This window comes from Sarcophilus harrisii, chromosome 3, assembly GCF_902635505.1.
Source record: "Sarcophilus harrisii chromosome 3, mSarHar1.11, whole genome shotgun sequence".
Classification (NCBI taxonomy): domain Eukaryota; kingdom Metazoa; phylum Chordata; class Mammalia; order Dasyuromorphia; family Dasyuridae; genus Sarcophilus; species Sarcophilus harrisii.
The window spans coordinates 41805641-41828519 of record NC_045428.1 but is presented as its reverse complement, the minus strand read 5'-3'; the positions used below and the strand labels follow the sequence as shown (position 1 = coordinate 41828519).

The 22879-nt window shown below is 35.7% G+C and overlaps 1 protein-coding gene across 1 annotated transcript in view; it reads right to left on the bottom strand.

Annotated features, from left to right (window-relative positions):
* The window catches only part of MINDY4B (MINDY family member 4B), a 47848-nt gene that overhangs the window by 12347 nt on the left and 12622 nt on the right, over positions 1-22879 (bottom strand). The window contains exons 5-9 of the mRNA XM_031961126.1: positions 21601-21766; positions 20757-20822; positions 16048-16118; positions 13602-13674; positions 8513-8674 (exon numbers count right to left, since the gene is read on the bottom strand). Coding sequence (XP_031816986.1) covers positions 8513-8674; positions 13602-13674; positions 16048-16118; positions 20757-20822; positions 21601-21766 — 538 coding nt within the window. The remainder of the gene's footprint in view (positions 1-8512; positions 8675-13601; positions 13675-16047; positions 16119-20756; positions 20823-21600; positions 21767-22879) is intronic.

Below are 22879 nucleotides of genomic sequence, written 5' to 3'. Positions count from 1 at the left end.
TCTGATCACTTTGTTTAAACCATTGTTAATCTTACCTTGTGTATTCTAATACTCTCCTTCTCTCTCCCCTGTGACTTTCAGAATATACCTTTTCCTTCTCTCCCTTCTTTCTTTCCTTCCTTCCTTCCTTCTTTCCTCCTTCCCTCCCTTCCTTCCTCCCTTCTTTCCTTTCTTCTTCCTTTCCTCCTTTCCTTCTTCCCTCCCTCTCTTCCTTCCTTCCTTCTTTCCTTCCTTCGTTCGTTCCTTCCTTCTTTTCTTCCATCCATCCTTTATTTCTCCCTTTGTTCCTTCCTTCCTTCCTACTTTCATTCCTTTTTTCCTTCCAACTTCCTTCCTTCCTTTCTTCCTCCTTTCCTTCTTCCCTCCCTCTCTCCCTTCCTTCCTTCTTTCATTCCTTTCTTCATTCCTTCCATCCATCCATCCATCCATCCATCATTCCTTCCTTTTTTCTCTTCCTCTTTCCCTCCCTTCCCCCCTTTCTCAATAGGTATTTATTGATCACTTTCTATATACTCAAGGTAACGTGGTAGTCCTATGCAGTTACTTAGAAGAATTCAATCATATTTAATTACAACTGCTCGATTTTAATTTGAGGTAAGGTCAGGAAGGAGAAGCTAGGTAGCAAAGTGGATTGAGTGGAGTACCTGAAGTCCAGAAGACTCATCTTCCTAAATTCAAATCCTTAGACACTTCCTAGCTGTGTGATCCTGGATAAGTCACGTTATCCTTTTTTTTAGTCTCCTGAAATTAATTGTAGAAGAAAATGGCAAAGCACTTAAGTATCTTTGCCAAGAAAACCCTAAATGGGTCACAAAGAATTGGACACAAATGAAAGGACTAAATAACAAGAAAAATGTGAGAAAATTGTCCAAAAAATTGTAAGATAAATATTATCAAGTAGAATGTAAATTTCTTGAGGAATCATAGATTTAGAGATAGAGAGATTGGAGCATTCATTTAATCCTACTTCTCACCCCATTTTATAGATAAAGAAACTGAGGAAGAAAGAGGTAATATGATTTGCCCAAAATTGTTCAGGTGATACACGGGCAGAGCTAGAATTAAGAGGTCAGATTTCTGACTTCAAAGCCAGCTTCCTTCCCACAATGCCTCATGGCCTTGTGCATTTTCTGGTTTGTGTTTATCTCCTTCTTACCTTGGAGATTCAAATACTAAAAGGAAGAAAGATACTTTTTACCCTCAAGAAGCTTACATTATATACACCTGAGATACTTACTTCCAAAATTTCTCATATAAAACTTAAAACCTGTTGGCCATCTATCATAGTTATTTCTGGAAATGGCTTAACACCATTGTTGACTCATAGACCCCCTGGGCATCCTAGTGAAAATTATGGCCCTTTTCTCAGAATAAGCTTTTTAAATGCATAAAATAAAAGCATAGGGTTACAAAAGAAAAAAATTCTATTGAAATAGTTATCCTTTTTTTTTTTTTAACAAGTTCATAGGCTACAGGTTAGAAACTCCCAATCTAATCACTTATTTCCAAAAACCTAGCAATTGTGTTCTTAAAAAATTTCTGAAAAACAACATCTATTGAAATCCCTAGTTTCATCATTCATTCATCACCTACTGAGTCTCAGCCATAGATCAGATACGTTTTAGATACATACTGTACTGAGATAGATACAAGATTTGGCCCCATGGATCCCTAAGAGAGCATGTAGTCTGGTAATGGAATTAAGTTATTATTAAGATAATATGGGTAAAGTCCTTTGCACATCTTCAAGTGCGATGTTTTTACAAATTATTATGAAAATTGTTTTTCTAATTATCACCATCCATCAGTCAACAAGCATTTATCACCACAGTGTTTCAAGAACTGTGAAAGTTCTTCTATATTTGTAATTGATGCATTAAAAGTTTCTCGCCTTTCTGCTAGAGGCAAAAGATTATTTGATCCAATATAATTTGACCTGTGATATTTAAGTGTGGGTTTGGAGGATACTGATGTTATAATGAGCAACCCCTGCTTAGCAGACTCAGGCAATCAGCAGAAGAGCTTCACTTGGACCTCGGGAAGCTGAGGATTTCAGAGTGAGAGCCACCAAATTGGCCTTTGAAGAAAATAACTTTCTTTCTTGGTGGAAAAGGTAAGTTTTAATTTCTGTATATGTGTTATTTTAATCCTGTAAGAAAAATTCCTACTTGAGGAGAGGTGGAGGTAGGGAGTGAGATAGGTGAATTATGGCATTTTCCCACAAAGCTCTTTGAACTCTAATCTTGGAAAGGAAGCATCTATGTTCAAATGTCCCTCTGATACTTCTTACTTGTGGGACTTTGAATAAGTCACTTATGGTCTCTGGACCTCAGTTTCCTTATTTGTCAAAATACTATACTATTCAATTTGTCAAAATATCATATACTATGTTGCATGTATAGTATATTTATTATATATTTTTGAAATATCTATATTTCTATGTTTTTCAGCTGGCTACATGGCCCTTCCAATTCTATCCAGATCACCAGTTCTATGACTTCATCCTTCTCAGATTTCTCATAACATTGTCTGAACCTCTTTGTGCTTATTACATTCTGTCTTGTACATGTATTAGTGTATTTATCTTAGCTTCTCCACCCAGAATTAGATTGTCAGCAACCTGAGTGAGCAGGGACTGGTTCGGTCATTGGTTATCTTTGTCCTAAATACAGTGCATTGTACATAGGAACAGTTCAGGATCAGATGGGAACATTAGTAGCACACTCAGGTACCTGTGGGCTATAGTGAATATGGTCATCCTTGGAGAGGTCCTTACATTCCCCAAAACAGACATGAGCCTTGCCTACCCTTCCTCTGAAACCCCTTATATCCCTTCTATTTTCGCAGCATATTAAAATCAGAGGACCCAAGTATAAATCCTAGTCTCTGTCACTTTCTGCAATTCACTTCTCTGGACCTCAGTTTTTTTTTTTAATCTGTAAAATGACAAAATTGGAATTTGGGACCTTCATCCCAGCACTACACCTATGATTCCATGATCTCAGATCTCTCCCTCATGTAGTCCTTCCCTTTTCAAACACTCATCAAAACTTGGTTTTCCCCTGGAGACACAGCATCTCTTGGTGCCCTTTCCAAAACTGATTTCTCAACTCACATGCTCTAACCCAGACCAGGAGGAGAACTTGGCTTATCACTCGTTTTCAGACCTGCCCTCCCTCCAATCTTTCAGCAGGGACTCAGGCAAGGGATGGTGACAGTTAAAACATATAGAAACATAGATTATTTCAAAAATACATGATAAATATACTATATATGAAACATAGTATATGATACATATAATATATGAAAATACATCATATAACATACATAATATAGAAAACTATGGACTTCAACTATTTTGCAAGCAAGAAAAGGGTGATAGTTGAAAAATATGGAAATATAGACTATATAAAACATAAAGCATATAATAAGTATGTCACACATGCAACATATCATGTGATATATATAATATATAATACATCATGTAATAATATATAACATGTACATAATATAGAAAACTATAGACTTCAAGTATTTTGCAAGCAAGTAAAGGAAGAGTGATTATAATTTTTCATCCTCTAAAATTTACTTGATCCAGTCTAGATCCCTTGTTTCTGTCACCTATGGATTGTTAATTTTCTTTTTCTTTCTATCTATAGTGTTATTCTACACTCCTTTTAGAATATTCTGACTTTCCAGTCCTCTGACTCCTTAATTCCCATGATTACTGTTTCTGAGCTAGTTCAACCATCCAAAAGAGTGTGTATTCTTTAGACAATACTGTTTCTTAATCACCCTAGCCCCCATCCTACTGAAAACTAAAAATAAATAAACAAATTGGACTCAGTTGCTATAATTCCTAATTATGACTGACTCTTGCGAATCCCATTTTTCCCACCCATGGGAAAGAGGATGGTGAGATTTTTTAAAAAATTTAATAGCCTTTTATTTACAGGTTATATGCATGGATAACTTTACAGCATTAACAATTGCCAAACCTCTTGTTCCAATTTTTCACCTCTTACCCCCCACCCCCTCCCCTAGATGGCAGGATGACCAGTAGATGTTAAATACATTAAAATATAAATTAGATACACAATAAGTATACATGACCAAAACATTATTTTGTTGTATAAAAAGAATCAGACTCTGAAATATTGTACAATTAGCTTGTGAAGGAAATCAAAAATGCAGATGGGCATGAATATAGGGATTGGGAATTCAATGTAATGGTTTTTAGTTATCTCCCAAAGTTCTTTCTCTGGGCATAGTTGGTTCAGTTCATTACTGCTCCATTGGAAATGATTTGGTTGATCTCATTGCTGAGGGTGGCCAGGTCCATCAGAACTGGTCATCATATAGTATTGTTGTTGAAGTATATAATGATCTCCTGGTCCTGCTCATTTCACTCAGCATCAGTTCGTGTAAGTCTCTCCAGGCCTTTCTGAAATCATCCTGTTGGTCATTTCTTACAGAACAGTAATATTCCATAATTTTCATATACCACAATTTATTCAGCCATTCTCCAACTGATGGACATCCATTCAGTTTCCAGTTTCTAGCCACTACAAAAAGGGCTGCCACAAACATTCGTGCACATACAGGTCCCTTTCCCTTCTTTATAATCTCTTTGGGATATAAGCCCAGTAGTAACACTGCTGGATCAAAGGGTATGCACAGTTTGATAACTTTTTGAGCATAGTTCCAAACTACTCTCCAAAATGGTTGGATTCGTTCACAACTCCACCAACAATGAATCAATGTCCCAGTTTTCCCGCATCCCCTCCAACAATCATCATTATTTTTTCCTGTCATCTTAGCCAATCTGACAGGTGTGTAGTGGTATCTTAGAGTTGTCTTAATTTGCATTTCTCTGATTAATAATGACTTGGAGCATCTTTTCATATGACTAGAAATAGTTTCAATTTCTTCATCTGAGAATTGTCTGTTCATATCCTTTGACCATTTTTCAATTGGAGAATGGCTTGATTTTTTATAAATTAGAGTTAATTCTCTATATATTTTGGAAATGAGGCCTTTATCAGAACCTTTGACTGTAAAAATATTTTCCCAGTTTATTGCTTCCCTTCTAATCTTGTCTGCATTAGTTTTGTTTGTACAAAAACTTTTCAGTTTGGTATAATCGAAATTTTCTATTTTGTGATCAGTAATGATCTCTAGTTCTGCTTTGGTCATAAAGACCTTCCCCTTCCACAGGTCTGAGAGGTAAACTATCCTGTGTTCCTCTAATTTATTAATAATTTCATTCTTTATGCCTAGGTCATGAACCCATTTTGACCTTATCTTGGTGTACGGTGTTAAGTGTGGATCAATGCCTAGTTTCTGCCATATTAGTTTCCAATTTTCCCAGCAATTTTTATCAAACAGTAAGTTCTTATCCCAAAAGCTGGGGTCTTTGGGTTTGTCAAAGACTAGGTTGCTATATTTGTTGACTGTTTTATCCCTTGAACCTAACCTATTCCACTGATCAACTAATCTATTCCTTAGCCAATACCAAATGGTTTTGGTAACTGCTGCTCTATAATATAATTTTAGATCTGGTACAGCTAAGCCACCTTCATTTGATTTTTTTTTCATTAATTCCCTTGAAATTCTTGACCTTTTGTTTTTCCATATGAATTTTGTTGTTATTTTTTTCTAGGTCATTAAAATAGTTTTTTGGGAGTCTGATTGGTATAGCGCTAAATAAATAGATTAGTTTAGGTAATATTGTCATCTTTATGGATGGTGAGATTTTTAAAAATTGTCTTTAATTTATTATTTTTAGAGTGGATAGTATACAGGGTTCGAAATCAAGAAGAATCACCTTCCTGAATTCAATTATGGCCTCAGATACTAGCCATGTGGTTCTGGGCAAATTACTTAACCCTGTTTGCCTCGGTTCCCTCATCTGTAAAATGAGCTACAGGAAAAAAAAAAAAAGGTAAACCATTGTAGTATATTTGCCAAGAAAACCTGAAAACAGAGTCATAAAGAGTTAAACATGACTGGAATGACTGAACAATTGCAATATTTAAAAAAATATATTTCAATATTTTAAAAATATTTCTGTCTGAGATTTAACCTTGATAGAACTTAGAAAATCAGGGCCTGGACAAGGGATCTGTCTAGTTTAGTAGGACAGGGATCCAGTGATTGATAGAAGATAAAGTTTTGACTTGGAATTACAGATTAAGCAGAAAGTCTAGCCCAAAAGTCCCCATTCCCTTGAGGACCAAGGCTAAAAATGGTGGCAAGGAGGGAGCTTGGGCTTAGAAAAGCAGTAGAGAAACGAAGTATAATATATTAGATTTATGCATTAAGCTTTGTCCAGTAGAATTAAATCTAAATTAAACACTTTGAATTTCCATCTTTGTAAGTAAGCTTAAAGCCAGATATTCCTCCTGTTAGAGGAATATCTGTAGTCATTCTACACCCCATCAGAGCAGGTGACGTGCTGATGGTGACTATGGAGCCAGATGCATTTCTAGGGCTACAGCCTAAAAAAGGATATTCATTATTTATTCCCTTGGGTGCTGGGAATGGAAGGGCCGAGTGGAAAACTCAGAAAGCTTTCCTTTTGATGTTTCCTCAATGGTTTTGTCTAAGCTCTGTTGTCCCAGCTGGTTACGAATGGACAGCTTCTGTGAAGCCCTCTTTTTCAAATAACTTGGCTCACCATCTGTGAATTTTGCGATGAAATGCTCTTGTGAAAACAGAGAAGCCTCATTTCTCAGTTGTTTAGCATTTGTATGTTTACATTTGCACTGTGGAGACTGTTCGTCACTGCAGAATCACATCTCATTTAATTCGATGGTTAGACTTTTCTTAGCTGTATTTTTAGTTTCTAGCTTGGCAGATGTTGTAAATACCCACAGCTGGAAAGCTCTTTGGAGAGGAAGTTGGATGAATGAGGAATTCTGAGAGGGAGGCCATAGATTTTGATAGTTTTTTTAACGCTTTGACTTAAAAAATAAAAAGGCTAGAAATTAGACACACATTTTTGCCTGCTAAATCATAAAGATCTTATTGAAGAAGTGTGTTACATAAATACTAGCTATCATATAGCTCAGGGAATAATAAAGCAGTACCAAAGTGTCAATGTATGGCTTATATATTTGAGAAATTCAAATAAACTGTCAGTCACAGAGTTTTGCAATTGTTCAGGACTTCAGCCACACCTGAAAAAGAATTCAACTTTACTGATAGTCATTCAGATCCTGCCTATACACTCCCAACAAGAAGGAACTCACTGCTTCCTGAGGCACTTCCTCCTTCCAGATTTGAATCAACCTAATTATTAGCCAATTTTTAAACCTGTTATCCTCTTTTCACCTTTTTCCTTGTTTTTTTCCTTAAGAACCCACCAGAATTAGCCTAGCCCCTCTTTGATATACAGCCCTTCAAATGCTGTAAGACCGATCATGTTGTAATGGAATACTACTCTGCTCTAAGAAATAACAGAATGATGTTAGAAAAACATGGAAAGACCCCACAAACTGATACAAAGTGAAGAAAGCAGAACCAGGAGAGCACTGTATACAGCAACAGCAATACTATATGATGAACAATTGTGGATGACTTAGCTATTCTCAGCAATACAATGATCCAAGACAATTCCAAGTCATGATGAAAAATGTTATCCAGCTCCAGAGAAAGAACTGACAAAGTCTGAATGCAAATCAAAGCATTCTATTTTTCACTTTCTTTTTTTTTCTTCATTTTTTAGTTTGTATTTTCTTTTACAACATGAATAATATGGAAACTAATATACCAGGTGATTGTATAATCTATATCAAATTGCTTACCATCATCTCAGGGAGTAAGGAGGGGAAGGAGGGAGAGAATTTGAAACTTAAATTTTAAAAGATAAAGTTTAAACTGTTTTTACAAGTAATTGGAAATAAAATTTAAAGACCCTTCCACTCTGTCCCGTCATTCTCTCTTTTTTGGCTAATCCTCCTTAGTTCTTTCAGCTAGCCCTTATAGAGAAATAATTGGAGACTCTTAACTCCTTTGATTAACCTTATCTAATTGGGTGCCAACTTCTCAATCTCTGAGATTAGAATGTGGGGCTAGAACTGAACACAATGTTCCATATATTATGTAACCAGGATAGAGTATGAGTGAGCCTCTGACCTCAATATCATTGAAAATAAGAGTATGTTGTTAAATTTTTAACAACCGACTCTCAATAAAATATGTACAACATACTTTTAAATTGAATCTGCATTACAACCCCTCTTTTTAAAGAATAGTAAATTAATAAAAATAATAAACCAAACCCTCATTGTAGCATTTGCCAATTTCTGAGGCATAATACTCTTGCTTAAAATTTACCAATCAGCCTTCAGGAATCAGTTCCAGTGAGCTCTTAACACATCCCCTGCCTAGAAGCGATGACTCTCTTAATGCAGCCCCAAATTCATTAACTTTTGGGGGGGTTATTTTTGTTTTGTCATAGAGGTTGTTAATTGAAATTAAACTTATAGTCTCTTAAAATCCCTCTTACCTGTGAGAGCTTTTGTTGCTCCCCACTGTTCTTCTTCCATTGTAAATAGCCGACATCACTGCGGGCCAGGACTCCATGCAGCAGATCTTGAGAACTTTCTTGGTGATAGCCATTGAAGACATGGGGACTGGCTCGTCCTGTTAAGATGAGGTTTAGAACTGCCTAGAAAGAAACACGGAACAGATGGTTATGTGTAGGTAGTGGCAAGATGGAGATCTTTATTTGCTTCTGATAACCTATGATTGCAACTGAAGAAATCTAAGGATTAAACTCTTTTAAAGGAAACACTTTTGGTTCCCAAGAATTCTAAACAGGTCTCACTTTAAGGGATTTCCATTTTCTTATTGTTGTTCAGTCATTTCAGTCATAGCTGATTCTTTGTGACTCCATTTGGGGTTTTCTAGGCAGAGATACCTAGGGGTTTGTCATTTCGTTCTCTAACTCATTTTGCACAAGAGGACACTGAGGCAGGCAGGATTAAGTGATTTGCCCAGGGTCTCACAACTAGTAAGCATCTGAAGCTGGATTTGAACTCGGCTCTTCTTAACTCCAGACTCAGTACTCTATTTTCTGTGCTGCCTGCCTTAGGGATTTCTCTATAGGCTATTAAAAAAGCAGAAAGAGAACCAGAAAAACAATTCCTCACCATAATATGTACTTTAAAATATTTTCTGTATTTGAAAAGAACTTAACTTAGTTATCTCCATTCAAGTCATGTATTGCATGCTATTAAAATGTTTTTTAAAATAACTCATGTATCTTGGGATATCATTGACTCAGAGCTAAAAGGAAATGTAGAGATCATCTAATTTTAACCTCTCATTTTACAGATGGGGAAATCGAGGCCCAGAAAAAAGCAGTTTGCCCAAGTCATACAGGAATTAGGTATTAATTAATAAAGTAATAATTAATAATTAAGTATTAAGGAATAAACTAAGGTTCTGATCCTTTTACTTGAAATTCATTACATTTTCTCCTGTACTTTCCATCTTACAATAGGGGTGTATTGGGGACATTATTTTGAGGGGATGATCTTAATTAATTCTACAAGTTATTCAATTAATTATCTCTATCCACTTGGTACTCTCCTTCTTATATAACTAAGGAAACATAAATGCCTTCCTTCTCTCTAGATCTCCAATTAGTTGCCCCCAGTCCCAGTTCTAATTGGTTATGGTCAGAATTCTTTCCAAATATATGCTCTCCCTGCATCTTTTCTAGCTTCTAACATCCCTAAACCTGCTCAAATTGAGATCTAATTTTAGCTTAAAAAGGTCAAGGTCTCCCTCTGCATCCAGAGCCATCTCTAGTCCTCCTGTTTTTTATCTGGCCACTGGACCCAGATGGCTCTGGAGGGGAAACTGAGGCAGGCGTCCTTGCACTACCTTCCCTCACTCAAATCCAATTCACTTGTGCGTTACGGTGTCACCTCCGATGTTCTGGTCCTCTTCAAAAACAGAGTGACAACAGGAACAACAAACACATCACACTAGGCACAAAGCCCTTCTTACTGTTTTCTCTTCTTGTCCATACACTCAATCTGCTTACTCCAATTTCTCTACCTAATACTTCTCTTCTGTCCAGCCCTCCTATGGAGCTTCCCTTTGGGATCTCTTTGCTACTATAGAGTTCCTGCTGATCCTACATCTAGTCCTTTTCCTCCCCAGCTCCCCACATCTTTCTATTAACTGGAATGTCATTCCTTGAGCATTCTATATCTTGGCAATCTTTTTCACAGATGACCACTTATGTAGCTATTTATCCTTGACTCAGGAAGCCAGGAGGAAGCAACTTCTTGACCCCAGTTGCCATCTCTAATAAACCCTTGCTCAAACTTATCACTGTCTTTGCTTTTGAATTTCAGGTCTCTGTGTCACTCGTGAACCTCCAAGATGTGTCTTCACCTGTCTCAATAACTCCTCACCTGATTTCCACTGTTTCTCTGAACCCTTTCCCTGCCAGCAACATCAGAGATTTTAATATCCAAGCTCACAGCTGACTAAAATATCTTACAGATCACCATCTCTCAAAGCCATTCCATTTCTAGGATTAAGAGCTGAGGTGTCCTTTTCTGATAGCTTATTCTACTTTTCCCAAACTTCTTTTCCAGCTCATCTCAATTTTTGGCCAGTTAAGTGTTGTTAACACTAATATGAAGGATGTAATAATTTTACTATTTCAACAGTTCACCCTTCTTCCATTGCCCTCAAACACCTTCTCCTCCCCCTCACTTCTATTTCCATTGATGGCATCATTATCTCCCAGTCAGCCTTGAAATCACAGCACAATCTTTGACTCATCTTTCTCCCTTACTCTTCTTGTCAAATAAATAGTCAAGTCTGTCACAGAGTTGGTATGTACTCCTGAATTATCTTTCAAATTCAAATCTCCCATTGCCCCATCCTAATTCAAATCTTTCCTGCTTCTCATTTAGATTATTTTAATAATTTTAAATAAATCAATAATAATAATTATTATAATTCATAAAAGTTCTCTTGTTTCTTCAATCCATGCTTCTTCTGGTGGCCCATGTTCTGAGAAAATCTTCCTCTTTGGTGGAAGGTTCCCCATTGCCTTCCATATAGAATATAAAATCTCTTACTCTAGCATTCAAACTACTCCACAGTAGCTCTAGATTATGTTTCCAGCTTTATCTCATAGCCATACTAGATTACTTATTTGTGCATATTTCTATTTTGCCTTCTACTATCTCAGAGCCTTTGCTCATTGCTAGAAATAACCATTATTTCCATGTCTGTTTATTAAAATTCTGCCTTCCTATAAGACCTAATTCAGGTGCTACTGTCTTCCTGAAGCTACCGCTAGTCCCTCCTGTTGGAGGTGGAATGAAGTTTACTGAAAAAGTGCTTGAGCTAGAGTCCCTGGCTAGAGATCAAAAGTCAAACTCCATCTCTGCCATTTATTGATTCTTTCATTAAGTAGGTACTTATGTGATACAGTGGATAGAGTTCTGAAACTTGAGTCAGAAAGATCCAAGTTTAAAGCTGGTCTCAAAACTTGGCTAGCTGTGTGATCTCGGTTAATCACTTAAAATCTGTCTAACTTCATTTCCTCATCTGTAAAAATGAGGATGAGAATAATAGCATCTACTTCCCAGGGTTGTTGTATTGCAATATCTGTAAAATTCTTTGCAATCCTTAAAGCAGCACTATATTAATACTAGCTACCATAATCATCATGATTATTATTTTGCCTCAGTTTCTTCATTCTTTATCCCAATCATAGATTGGAAACTCTAATGAGGTATTGTATATAAAATACTATGTAAGCAGGAAAGCTATTTAAACATAGTTTTTATTATTATTTTAGCACGTCATTTGGACTATTCCATTACAAAGATCATATTCTGCCTTGTGTTATAAGTATTTATATAGCTTTTTCATCGGCACAATTAGGTTATACACTCTTTAAAGGTAGGAATCTTCTCTATGTGAGGGATTCTTAAAATTTTTTGGTAGGGGAGTTCATCACAATATTTTAAAAAATTGTTATAACTTGACAAGCACCAATAGACACAGATATTTCCATATACAAAAGGAGAATTAAAAGATATTATTATACATAAAACTATGAATCTATTTTTATGTACAACTGTTTTTTTTATAATATATATCAGTCCTGTGTCTGTATCTCCTTCTGAAATACCTTCTATTCTCTTCTATATATTTTTAAAACACTCATTATATTTTTTCTTCTTATTTTTGGATTGATACAGCTGTTCTCCTCATTCCTCTCCTCCCTCAAAGGAAAGCCCTTCTTTGTGACAAATAAATGTAATCGAGCAAAACAAATTTATACATTGGTTGTATCTAAAAATATCTTTCTCTACCTACACTTCTGTCTCTGGAAATTGGGAAGCCAGCTTCACCTTTCTAGACTTGTGATTGGTCAGGATTCTCAAATCTTCAAAATTAAAAAAAAAAACCCAAACATTGCAGTCATGTCTAAACTGTTCCCCTGGTTCTGTTCATTCCACTCTGCATCAGTTCACATGAATCTTTCCAGGGTTTTTTGAATCTGTCCTTTTCATTTTTTTTTTTTTTAATTTAGTATACCATTGCATTTATGTACCTTATTTTATTCAGTTGTTTCTCCATAATTCTACTCATGGTAGTGAAGATTTAGAACATACTATAGCAGAGTAAGGAGACTCCATTATGTGCATAAAATCCTATTGTGTAATAATCAACTATGAATGACTTAACTATTCTCAGTGATATAATAATCCAATACAATTCCCAAGGATTTAAAATGAATATTCTATCCATCCCCAAAGAAAGAACTGATAAAGTCTGAATGTAGATTGAAACATATTTTTAAACAAAATTTCTCTGTTTTTCGTGATTGGTGTTTTTTGTTTTTGTTTCTTGGTCCGTGTTTTCTTTCACAACATGACTAATAAGGAAATATGTTTTGTATGACTACCCATGTCTAACCTATATCAAATTGTTTGCCTTCTCATTGAGAGGGCAAGGTAAGAAGGAAGGGAGGGAGAGAATTTAGAATTCAAAATTTGAAAAAAAATATATGTATATAATTGTTTTTGCATGTAATTGGAAAAAATAAAACATTTGAAAAAATGAAAAAAAATAAATTTTATTACAAGTATAAATTACATACAATTTTTAGGATATTGTCCATTTACATGAAATTGTACATATAAATTCCATAAGATTCATGAGAGATTCTTACAGATGCATGTAATTAATTGTAAATGTTAAGTTCCATACAATTTGCTGCAATCTGATTGTTTGAGAACTACTGCTTACTTGTCTTTGTATCAATAGCTATTAGTAAAGTGCTTTCCCACAGTAGTCTTGATAATTAGTTAAAACTCACCAAATATTTGTTATAGTTTACAAACTATTACTATTACAACATGTTTATTACATTTTAATATGGGGCATTATACTCTATCTAATTGAAACCCACTTCCCCCCAAAAAAGCTATAGTTCTTTTCCACAGGAGTTTGCAATCTATTGCATAGTAGACTTGAATTACATTACAAAATGAGAATAGTTAGAAAACTTGAAACTAATAAGAAAGGAGAAGCCCCTCCAAACTCACCTGCCTGCAAATCAAATTTCCACTACTTGGCTCTAACAGATGAGTTGAACTGGTATCAAGGTCCTTTTTGAGCCTATGAAATGACATGGTCTATTAGGGGAGTAACTAAGGTTAGAGCAAATGTATCTAGACTCTTTTCCCACCCATACCTTCCATTGTTACCCTACAAGAATTTTCCTCTCCAACCAATCTATTTTACTCATTTTATTTTTTGTTCCTGTGCCTTTCTTTGCTCATGGTATTCTCCTTACTTAGAATGATGTATCTCTCCACTTATCAACTGCTTATCTGTCTTAACAAGGCTCCTTTGTAAGGCACTCAGTGATAGAATAGTCAGGAAGTGATCTCTCCTGCCTCTGAAACTCTACATATTCCCTGTTTGTAATATTCCTTTAAAATTCATCATGTATTGTGTGTCCTCAGCAAGTCACTTAACCCCAAGCATCTATAAGGTGCTGACAGTAGCATCTACCTACAGGATGCCATCAATGAGTTGAAGTATGGAAAGCTTGGCAGACTTTAAGTACACATAAATACCAATTGCTATTATAATTTCCACAGTATCATTTCCATTTATCTTTTCAAGTATCTATGTCAACATCCCAACTAGATTGTAAGCTCCTAAAGGGCAGGATTTGTGTTATACTTCCTTGATATCCCTCATAGCATCTATGAGAATAAGAGAGATTACATATTTCTTCTTGTTTATGATAGATATATTTGTTCATTTATGAAAATTATGGTTAAAAAAGCTATTTTCTTTCTTTTTCCTATTGATCTTTGCACCTGAAGGCAAAGCTATTGTATTACAATTTCACATTCAGTCTTCTCTAATATCTCCAACTAATGTTTTTGCAACCCCAGCACCCAGTATGGTACTAAATGCCTTTTGGTTTTCTAGTTTTTTGACTTCACGCCCAATTCATTAAGCTATTTTCTTCTCTTTTTTGTTAATAAAAAGACTCAGAGATATAAATTTTCTCCTAAGGACTACTTTGGCTGCATCCCAAAACTTTGGTAAGCCACTTCATTATTGCCATTATATTTAATGAAATATCTATTGTTTCTGTGATTTATATTTGGACCCACAAATTCTTTAGGATGAAGTTATTTAGTTGCCAACTGATTTTTACTTCATTTTTTCATCAGTCAAAAAGGAGAAAATGACAACTGTTAAGAGGGCTAAGGGAAAATACTGATGTACTGTTGGTAGACCTGTGAATGGAATCATTTCACAAAATAGATTTTTATATTTTTAATATATTAAAACCAATAATATATCAATGATAGTAATAACAATTCATTAATATTGTTAATTAATATTAATATTAATGTTGTTGATTGATATTGATAAATATTTAAATATATTAAATAAAATGTTTACATATTTTATAGTACTATACAGTATGCCTCACCACCTGCCCCATATATACATTTACATATGTACATATCATTATATATACTACTACATATAGCATAGCAGTATAATATATAGTACTATATATAATACATATGTACATATATATATGTGTGTGTATTACTATAGTAACAAAAAGTTACCTATTTCCCAAAGAAATTGAAAAAGAGAAAGAAGTCCTGGATATACAAAAATATTTATAGCAACTCTTTTTGTGGCAACTTGAAACTAAGATATGCTTATCATTTAGGGAATAGTTGAATAATTTGTATATGTGAATATAGTAGAATATTATTGTGACACAAGAAATGATGATGGGGATAGTTTCAGAAAAATCTGAGAAGGCAGATATGAACTGGTACAAAATGAGGTGAAGAGAACCAGAATAATTTATACTATAACATCAATATTCAAAAACAATTTTAAGGACTTGTAAGAACTGCCAAAGAGTGAAATGAACAGAAACAGGAAAACAAGTTATATAATAACAACAACCTTGGAAAGCTATAAGAACTCTGATTAACTTAATGGCCATCCATGATTCCACAGGACCAATGTTGATGAAGCATGAAATTTACAAGCTGATAGAAAGTTGATGGACTCAGGATACAGGATGATGCATTTTTACACACATGTGTGTATAAATGCATCTAGCTACTACTAGTGAGGGAATTTTTCTTGACTATCTATATTTGTTAAAAGAATCTTATAATTTTCTTTTTTTCTCCCCAGTGGGATAGGAATGAAATAGAGAAAGAATTTATTTTTGTTCATTTGTATTTTAAGTTAATTTTTAAATACTTGTTGAATGAATGAATATGACCAGAACTTCTATAAAAATATCTGATACATGGAAAAGATTACTGTTGATGAAAGAAATCTGCATGGTACATTTTTTTTTTTTGATGTTTTTCATGTAGAAATTCAAGGTCGTTTCTAGTACAAGAACAAATTAATGTTATTAATGTTACATGGCAAGAGACTCTACAGCAGAATTCTGAGCAAAAGTTCTCCAATTATAGATTTTACCTTTCAAATGTTCTGGAGAAAAGCAGACTGTAAAGAAATAAGATAACTCCATGACTTCCTTCCTCTTTGAACTATTTGAGAAAAGAAAACATATATTATTTTAAAAGTTGCTCAAAGGAAACTATTTATTTTAAACTTGAAACAAGAAAAGCTTGCTACAAGGTATCTCTATTTAAATGGCTTGCTATTATGTTGAGTTCAATCCAGTTGAAATCTTGGTCATCAGTTATACTCTTAATTCATCTTATCATGGAGATGGGGTTACAATCACCTCACTACACTTAATCCTGATACCTTTATCAGGTGAGAACACATCTGATTGAATCACTCAGAGGTGTGAATTGGACGTGAACAAGACCTTATTGACATCATTATTATAAATTTCAGTAGAAAAATAAATTTTAGTCATTTTTCTCCTCTACAAAGATTTGATCTTATTGACTGTAGCATGTGCTGAAATAATTTTAATGGAAAAGGGTAAGGTGATTTGAATTACAGCCAGCGTTATACAATGTGTGCACAAGGGTGAAGAGTCTTCTGAATGTGGACAATTAATGGCACCAGTGCTTTTACATTCAACAAAACTGTTCCTTGGTGTTTTTTTTTTTATTAGACTTTTTAACATAAGAGGAATATAATATAAACCACAGCAATTAGGAAATAAGGTCGGGTCAAGTTTATAAAAGCTTGACAGGTGAATAAATTTAAACACATAAATGAAAAATTTAGAAGATAATTCTGTGCATGAACAAAATATATCTCATTGGTTCCACATGTTATAAAAGGTTAGGTTCTTGTTGCTTTAATAACAACAAAAAAAAATAATAGAAGGCTGTAGTGATGATCCTGGATTAAAAATATGTTTTGATCCTATGTTCTTCTTTACTCTGGAGTTCATTTTTGTACATTTAAAAACATTTCCATGAAAGCTTATTTTCCACTCCATAGTACCACAATAAAGATCTGAAAGATCAGTTTATGAGCGGGAAAAACCCCAAGGAAGAGAAGGCTTGAATATTTCAGCCAAGTGTAATAGTAAGTCTGTTCCTATTGGTTAAAGGATTTAGTCATACTCTGCAGAGCTTGTAAAACTAGGAGGCTAGGCTGAAATTGGAATATTAGGATATCTAGCCTTTGCCTCCTGCCTAAGAATTTTCAGTAGCTTCCTCTTGTCTATAGGATCAAGTATAAAAACCTTAGCCTAGTATTTAAGATTCATCATCAATTGATTCCGAATATCCCCTTAATATAGTGTTTAGTACAGTTCCTGGTACTTATTTGCCATTGAACATATTGCAGTTTACCTGAACAGAATCATGAATTTAAAATACATATATATATATATATATATCCATATGGATTCACATTCCATCATGATCTTTTAAAAAAATTAATGTTTTATTTTCCCCCAGTTACATATAAAGCAATTTTTAACATTTGTTTTTAAAACTTTGAGTTCCAAGTTCTCTCCCTTCTTCCCTCCCCACCCTATCACCCTCATTAAGAAGGCACATGTATAGTTATACAAAATATTTCCATAAAAGTCACATTATGATCTTTGTGTAGGTGAATGCAATTAGTGCCAAAATCACTTGGGCAAGCTTGAGATGGTCTGGGATGTGGTTCAGTACTTTGGAAGACTCAAGTCAAGCTTACTATGATGTCTATCGTTTCCTTTCTGATACCTGACATAAGACTCATTCATCTTTGATTCCATGCCTTTCTTCATACTCCCCCCTCATCATCCCTCCTGGGAATTACTTCCAATACTTTTGCCCCCAGTCCACATCTGATGTTTCTTTCAAGATCAAAATCTTCTTTATAAACCTTCCCTGGTTATTATACATCATAATGTTCTGTTCATCAAACAATCCAGTTCTTGATTATTTCACACACACATTATAAATCTACAGATTGACTATCCAAAAGATACTAAGCTCTTTGGGAGCAGGCTTCTATTTCTTTCATATGCTAGTCTATAGCACTTAGACTAACTATAGCGTTAGTGTCTAAACACGGTAAGGATTTAACAAACATGAAATGATATGCTATTGTGAGAGAAAAAGATTTCTCCCTGGGGAAATATTTTTCTTAAAATTTAAAGTGACAACTTAATATTTCACCCAGTGTTTCCTGCTGCACCATTCATATGGCATGAACCAAACTATTCTAGTGTGAAATCTTGAGGAGAACAGGCAATAGATCCTTGTATCTACAAGCCGGAGAATCCATCAAGCTGACTAAGAAAACGGAGGAGGGTTTGTTATAGAAGGCAAGGTAACTTCTGAGAAAAGCAATGGGAAGAAGAAGAAGAAATATTTCTTCCTTCTTCTGTCCCCTAGGAGTCCTTCTACCAGCTAACAGAGATAGTTGTTGCCTTGCTTCTAGAGTGAACTCTAGAAAAATAAGTCTTGGACTAATGACTTCCCAGAGCCCATTGGCTCCTTATGTGTAAATGTGCCATGGCTTTTGACCTTGTGAAGTGAGTATGGTGAGGAAGAAGTGGAGAAGGGAGAGCAGCTACTCTCTTTGGGGTTATTAGTGAGTCTAAATGACTCTTCAGTATTGGGAGGGGAAGCCCCATCCTAAATAGGCTCTGTCACATAGGGGGGTTAGAATACAACTGAGGCTGGAATCCTGGGCTCAAAGCTTTCTCTGTCATGTCACACTGGTATGTTCTTAGGCAAGTTGCTTTGGGCCCAGTTTCTTCATTTATAAAACACAAGCTAGAAGGAATGTTGGATACCACTGCATCCAACTCCCTCATTTTACACACAGACTTAAGTGATTTGCCTAGGGTTATGGAAATAGTAAAAGTCTGAGGTTCATTTTGTCCCCAGATCTTTCCATACTCTTGTACTCTACTCATTACTAGCTGTTGTTTGGTTAATTTTCGGTCATGAGCAACTCTTTGTGACCCCATTTGGGGTTTTCTTGGCAAATACACTGGCGTGGTTTGCCATCTCCTTCTCCAGCTCATTTGACAGATGAGGAAACTGAGGCAGACACAAGTACCTAAGGGTAGATCTGAACTCAGGTCTTCCTGCCCCATTTGTTCCCATTTTCCCATTGCATAATTAAACCTAATGTTCCCTTTCCTGAAGGCCTATCACTTTATACTCTATGCCCCATAGCTTTTTCATTTTGTCGGGCTTCAACAAGGGTTCTGTTGAAATGCTAGCAGAAAGGAACCACAGGTTCATCCTATGCATTTAAGTCATGCAGGGGATGCAACACTGCACCTTGAAGACCTGAGTTCAAAGCCAGCCTCCAAGCCTCCACCCTGGGCAAGTCTGCCTCAGTTTCCTTGACTGAAAAATAAGGTTAATGACAGCAACCATCCCACAGGGTGGTTGTAAGGATTAAATGAATTGATATCTGTAAAGTGCTTATTACAGTGTTTTGTATGTAGTAGGTGCTTAATAAATGCTTGTTCTTTTCCTTCCCACACTTTAGAAGTTAGTTTATTAGTTGTGTCAGCTGTGACCTGACCAAAGAGGAAGGGAATAAGATATATGAGAGAGAAGCTTTGTTAATGGGAGGAGTTTGGGAGTGGTTGTGTATATGGGGGGTGGTATCCAAAGTGTGACCTACAACCTGTAAAACCCTAAAACAAGAGGACTCTGGAGGACCAGTAGAAAGATAATGGCTGCAAGTGTTCCTTAAAAAGGGGTGATGCTGCCTTATTTTCATGCTCAGAGTTTTGATAGTTTAATTATGTTTCTGTTAATTGTTTTCCCATTTTCCCATTGCACAGTTAAACTTAATGCTCCAAGCTGATTATAGAAAGGCCTGGAAAGATTTACATGAACTGATGCTGGGTGAAACAAGCAGAACCAGGAATACATTGTACACAATATCAGCAAGAATGTGTGGTGATCAACTAGGAAAGGTTTGGTTCTTCACAATAGTTCAGTGATCCAAGGGAATCACAATAGACTGTGGACAGAAATTGCCATCTGCATCCAGAAAAAGAACTAAAGAAACTGCATGTAAATCAATGTATGCTACATTCACTTCCTTTTTTCTGTTTATTTTTTTTAATCTCTCCCATGGTTTTTCCTTTTTGGTCTGATTTTTCTCTCCCAATATGATTCATAAAGCTATGTGTATTAAAAAATAAACCTAATATTCCCTTTCCTGAATCTTTGACTGAAATTCACTTCTACTTGGGCTCTGATTCTCAATTTCTTCCAAGCCTGAGCAATCTGAAATTGCTACTTTTGACATCCTTCCTTTGCCGAGCCTCAGTTTTCCCTTCTCAAATAATCCTCCATGACATTTCACTGACGTCTCTTCTATGTGAGAACCATGGAGACAGACGTGAAAAAGGGGGAGGAAACATCCTGGAGAGATGAGAATGGGGGACAGTCTTTCAAAGACGGCATGCCCTAAAGTGACTTACGCCATGCTATTTATATGATAGATCCTAGCCCTTTTGTGGACTATTTTTTTTTGCTTTTTCTTAGATCAAAACCTTGGCCCCAGGTTCTGATTAACTCAAGGAAAAGGAGACTATGGCTCAGTCTTCTTCAAAGAATCAGATAGAGAGAGAGATCAGCTTTTCCTTTCTTTACTTAAATGTTTCCCAGAGGCGCTTAAAAAAAATGACATGGTTCTCTAATAAGCTTCATCAGAAATGCACTTTACCAAAGAAATAAGACATTAAGAAAGTACAATTCAACACAAAGGATCTTCTCTTTACTTACCCATTGTAAATGATCATAGATGAATTTCTTGGCATCATCTTTTTCCAAAAATTCAAAAAGCTGGAGCTGTAATTCAGGAATAGAAGGTTCAAAATGGATGGAAAGTGTCTAGTTCTTGCATGTTAATGCCCTATTAATACTTCATAATGATTAAAAAATACATATACACATTTCAACAAACTGATAGGCTACCTATTTGATATGAGTGTCAGGCAGGAATGGATGGAAGATTGACTGCAAAGTAAAAAAACACCCTGTGTGATCATGGACAAGTCATTTAACCTCTTAATCCCTCAAAATAAATCTCTTAATTATTGATGAATTGAGGAAGTTGCAGCATGGAGATAGCCCTGCCCAGATGAAATCACAGGCATCGACCCAAAATAATAAGATAATAACAGTGTCTGAAAGTATGAGCATAATAAGTGCTTGTCAAATGAATAAATACATGAATGAATAAAAACACACTAAAATGTGGTAGCCTAACTCCATGAATTTTGCATTCTTTAATAGGAACAAAATCTCAAGTAGGAAAGGAGAGTTGTATCCCTCAAGTAGTAGAGATAGCTGTGCTGTGCTTGAGACCATGGTTACAGGAATTTAGGGAGGAAGAATGGGAGGTGACCAGACTTAGAACTAAGAATTTCCCCACCCTGGGGCTGGTGAATCCAGATTTGTTTCGTCACTCATCATTAGGTGCCCACCTCTTTGCCACTGTGGCTGGCTTAAACTCCATCTCAATGGCAAGACCAATAGATTCAATGAAGCATCTTTGTCACCCCCACTGGTTCTGATGTCTGGTGGGAGAAGTGTGATCACAGACATGAAAGCTGTCCATACTCACTCGCTCAGTGAAGCCATCTGCTTGGAAGTCCCTGGTAGAGGGAAAACAAGTTTCTGATGAGATGGCACAGATGATGAGCTTTTGTCTTTCTCCTGCTTTCCACAGAGTATCTGCCAGAGCTGCTGAGAGGGCCTCTTTCTGTTCTCGATGGCTCATTCTGCATAAACTAAAATGCAATTAAATCAAAGAGAGAAAAATATTCCAAGAACATCCCAGTGTTCTCCAGGCAGTAAACAAATATTGGATTGGGGCTGTTAGCTCTTTTGCTTAAATGGCTTGCAAGGAGAAAAGGTAGCTTTGAAAACTTCTGGAGTTGCAGTATCTTTCTCCATTTCCAAGATTATATGCTCTCTGTCCCTCACATACGATATACTCTCTCAGGGAAGAGACATGACAATTAATGGTTAAATGGAAAAGTGCGATTGGAGCACTCAAACCTATCATTAGCTGAGGATGAGTCTGGAATTCCAACTTTCATGAATGAATTTTGTCCAAGATGTTGGGATCTGAACCCATCTCAGATTGGATGAGCAATATAGGATGAAGTGACAACAGGATGTCCTGGGATCTTAGGAAAATGGTCTTTGGGGAGAGAAATTTAGAAAATCTGAGAATCTTCAGTCCATAATGAGACTGAAGACCTTTTATTCATATATATTTTTGATGACCTAACCATATTACTCTTTTCTTTTTTATCATAGCTTTTTATTTACAAGATATGCATGGGTAATTTTTCAGCATTGACAATTGCAAAACCTTCTGTTCCAGCTTTTCCCCTCCTTCCCTCCACCCCTTCCCCTAGATGGCAGGTAGTCCCATACATGTTAAATATGTTAAAGTATATGTTACATACTACTATTTTCTTTTGAGGCAGTCAGAATTAAATGACTTGCCAAGAGTTACACAGCTAGTAAAAGTCCTATAATAAAGATACTATAAGCACTCTTTTCCATTGCAAATAAGGGTTATAGATGAGGCCCATTTGTGGCCCTGAGTATATGGTAAATAATAATAATAGCTGACATTTATATACTACTGTGAAATTTCAAAGCACTTTACATACATTATCTCACTTGATCTTTACAACAGCCCTGTGAAATAGGCACAGTGCCCCTCAGTCCCCCATTTTGCAGTTGAGGATATAAAGGGTCAAAGAGATGAAGTAATTTGCTCAAGCTCACCCCACTGCTAAGTGTCTAAAATGACATCCAAACTTAGGGTCTTCCTGACTCCAAATCTATCATTCGATAAGTCTATAATAAAAGGAGGAAATAAGAGT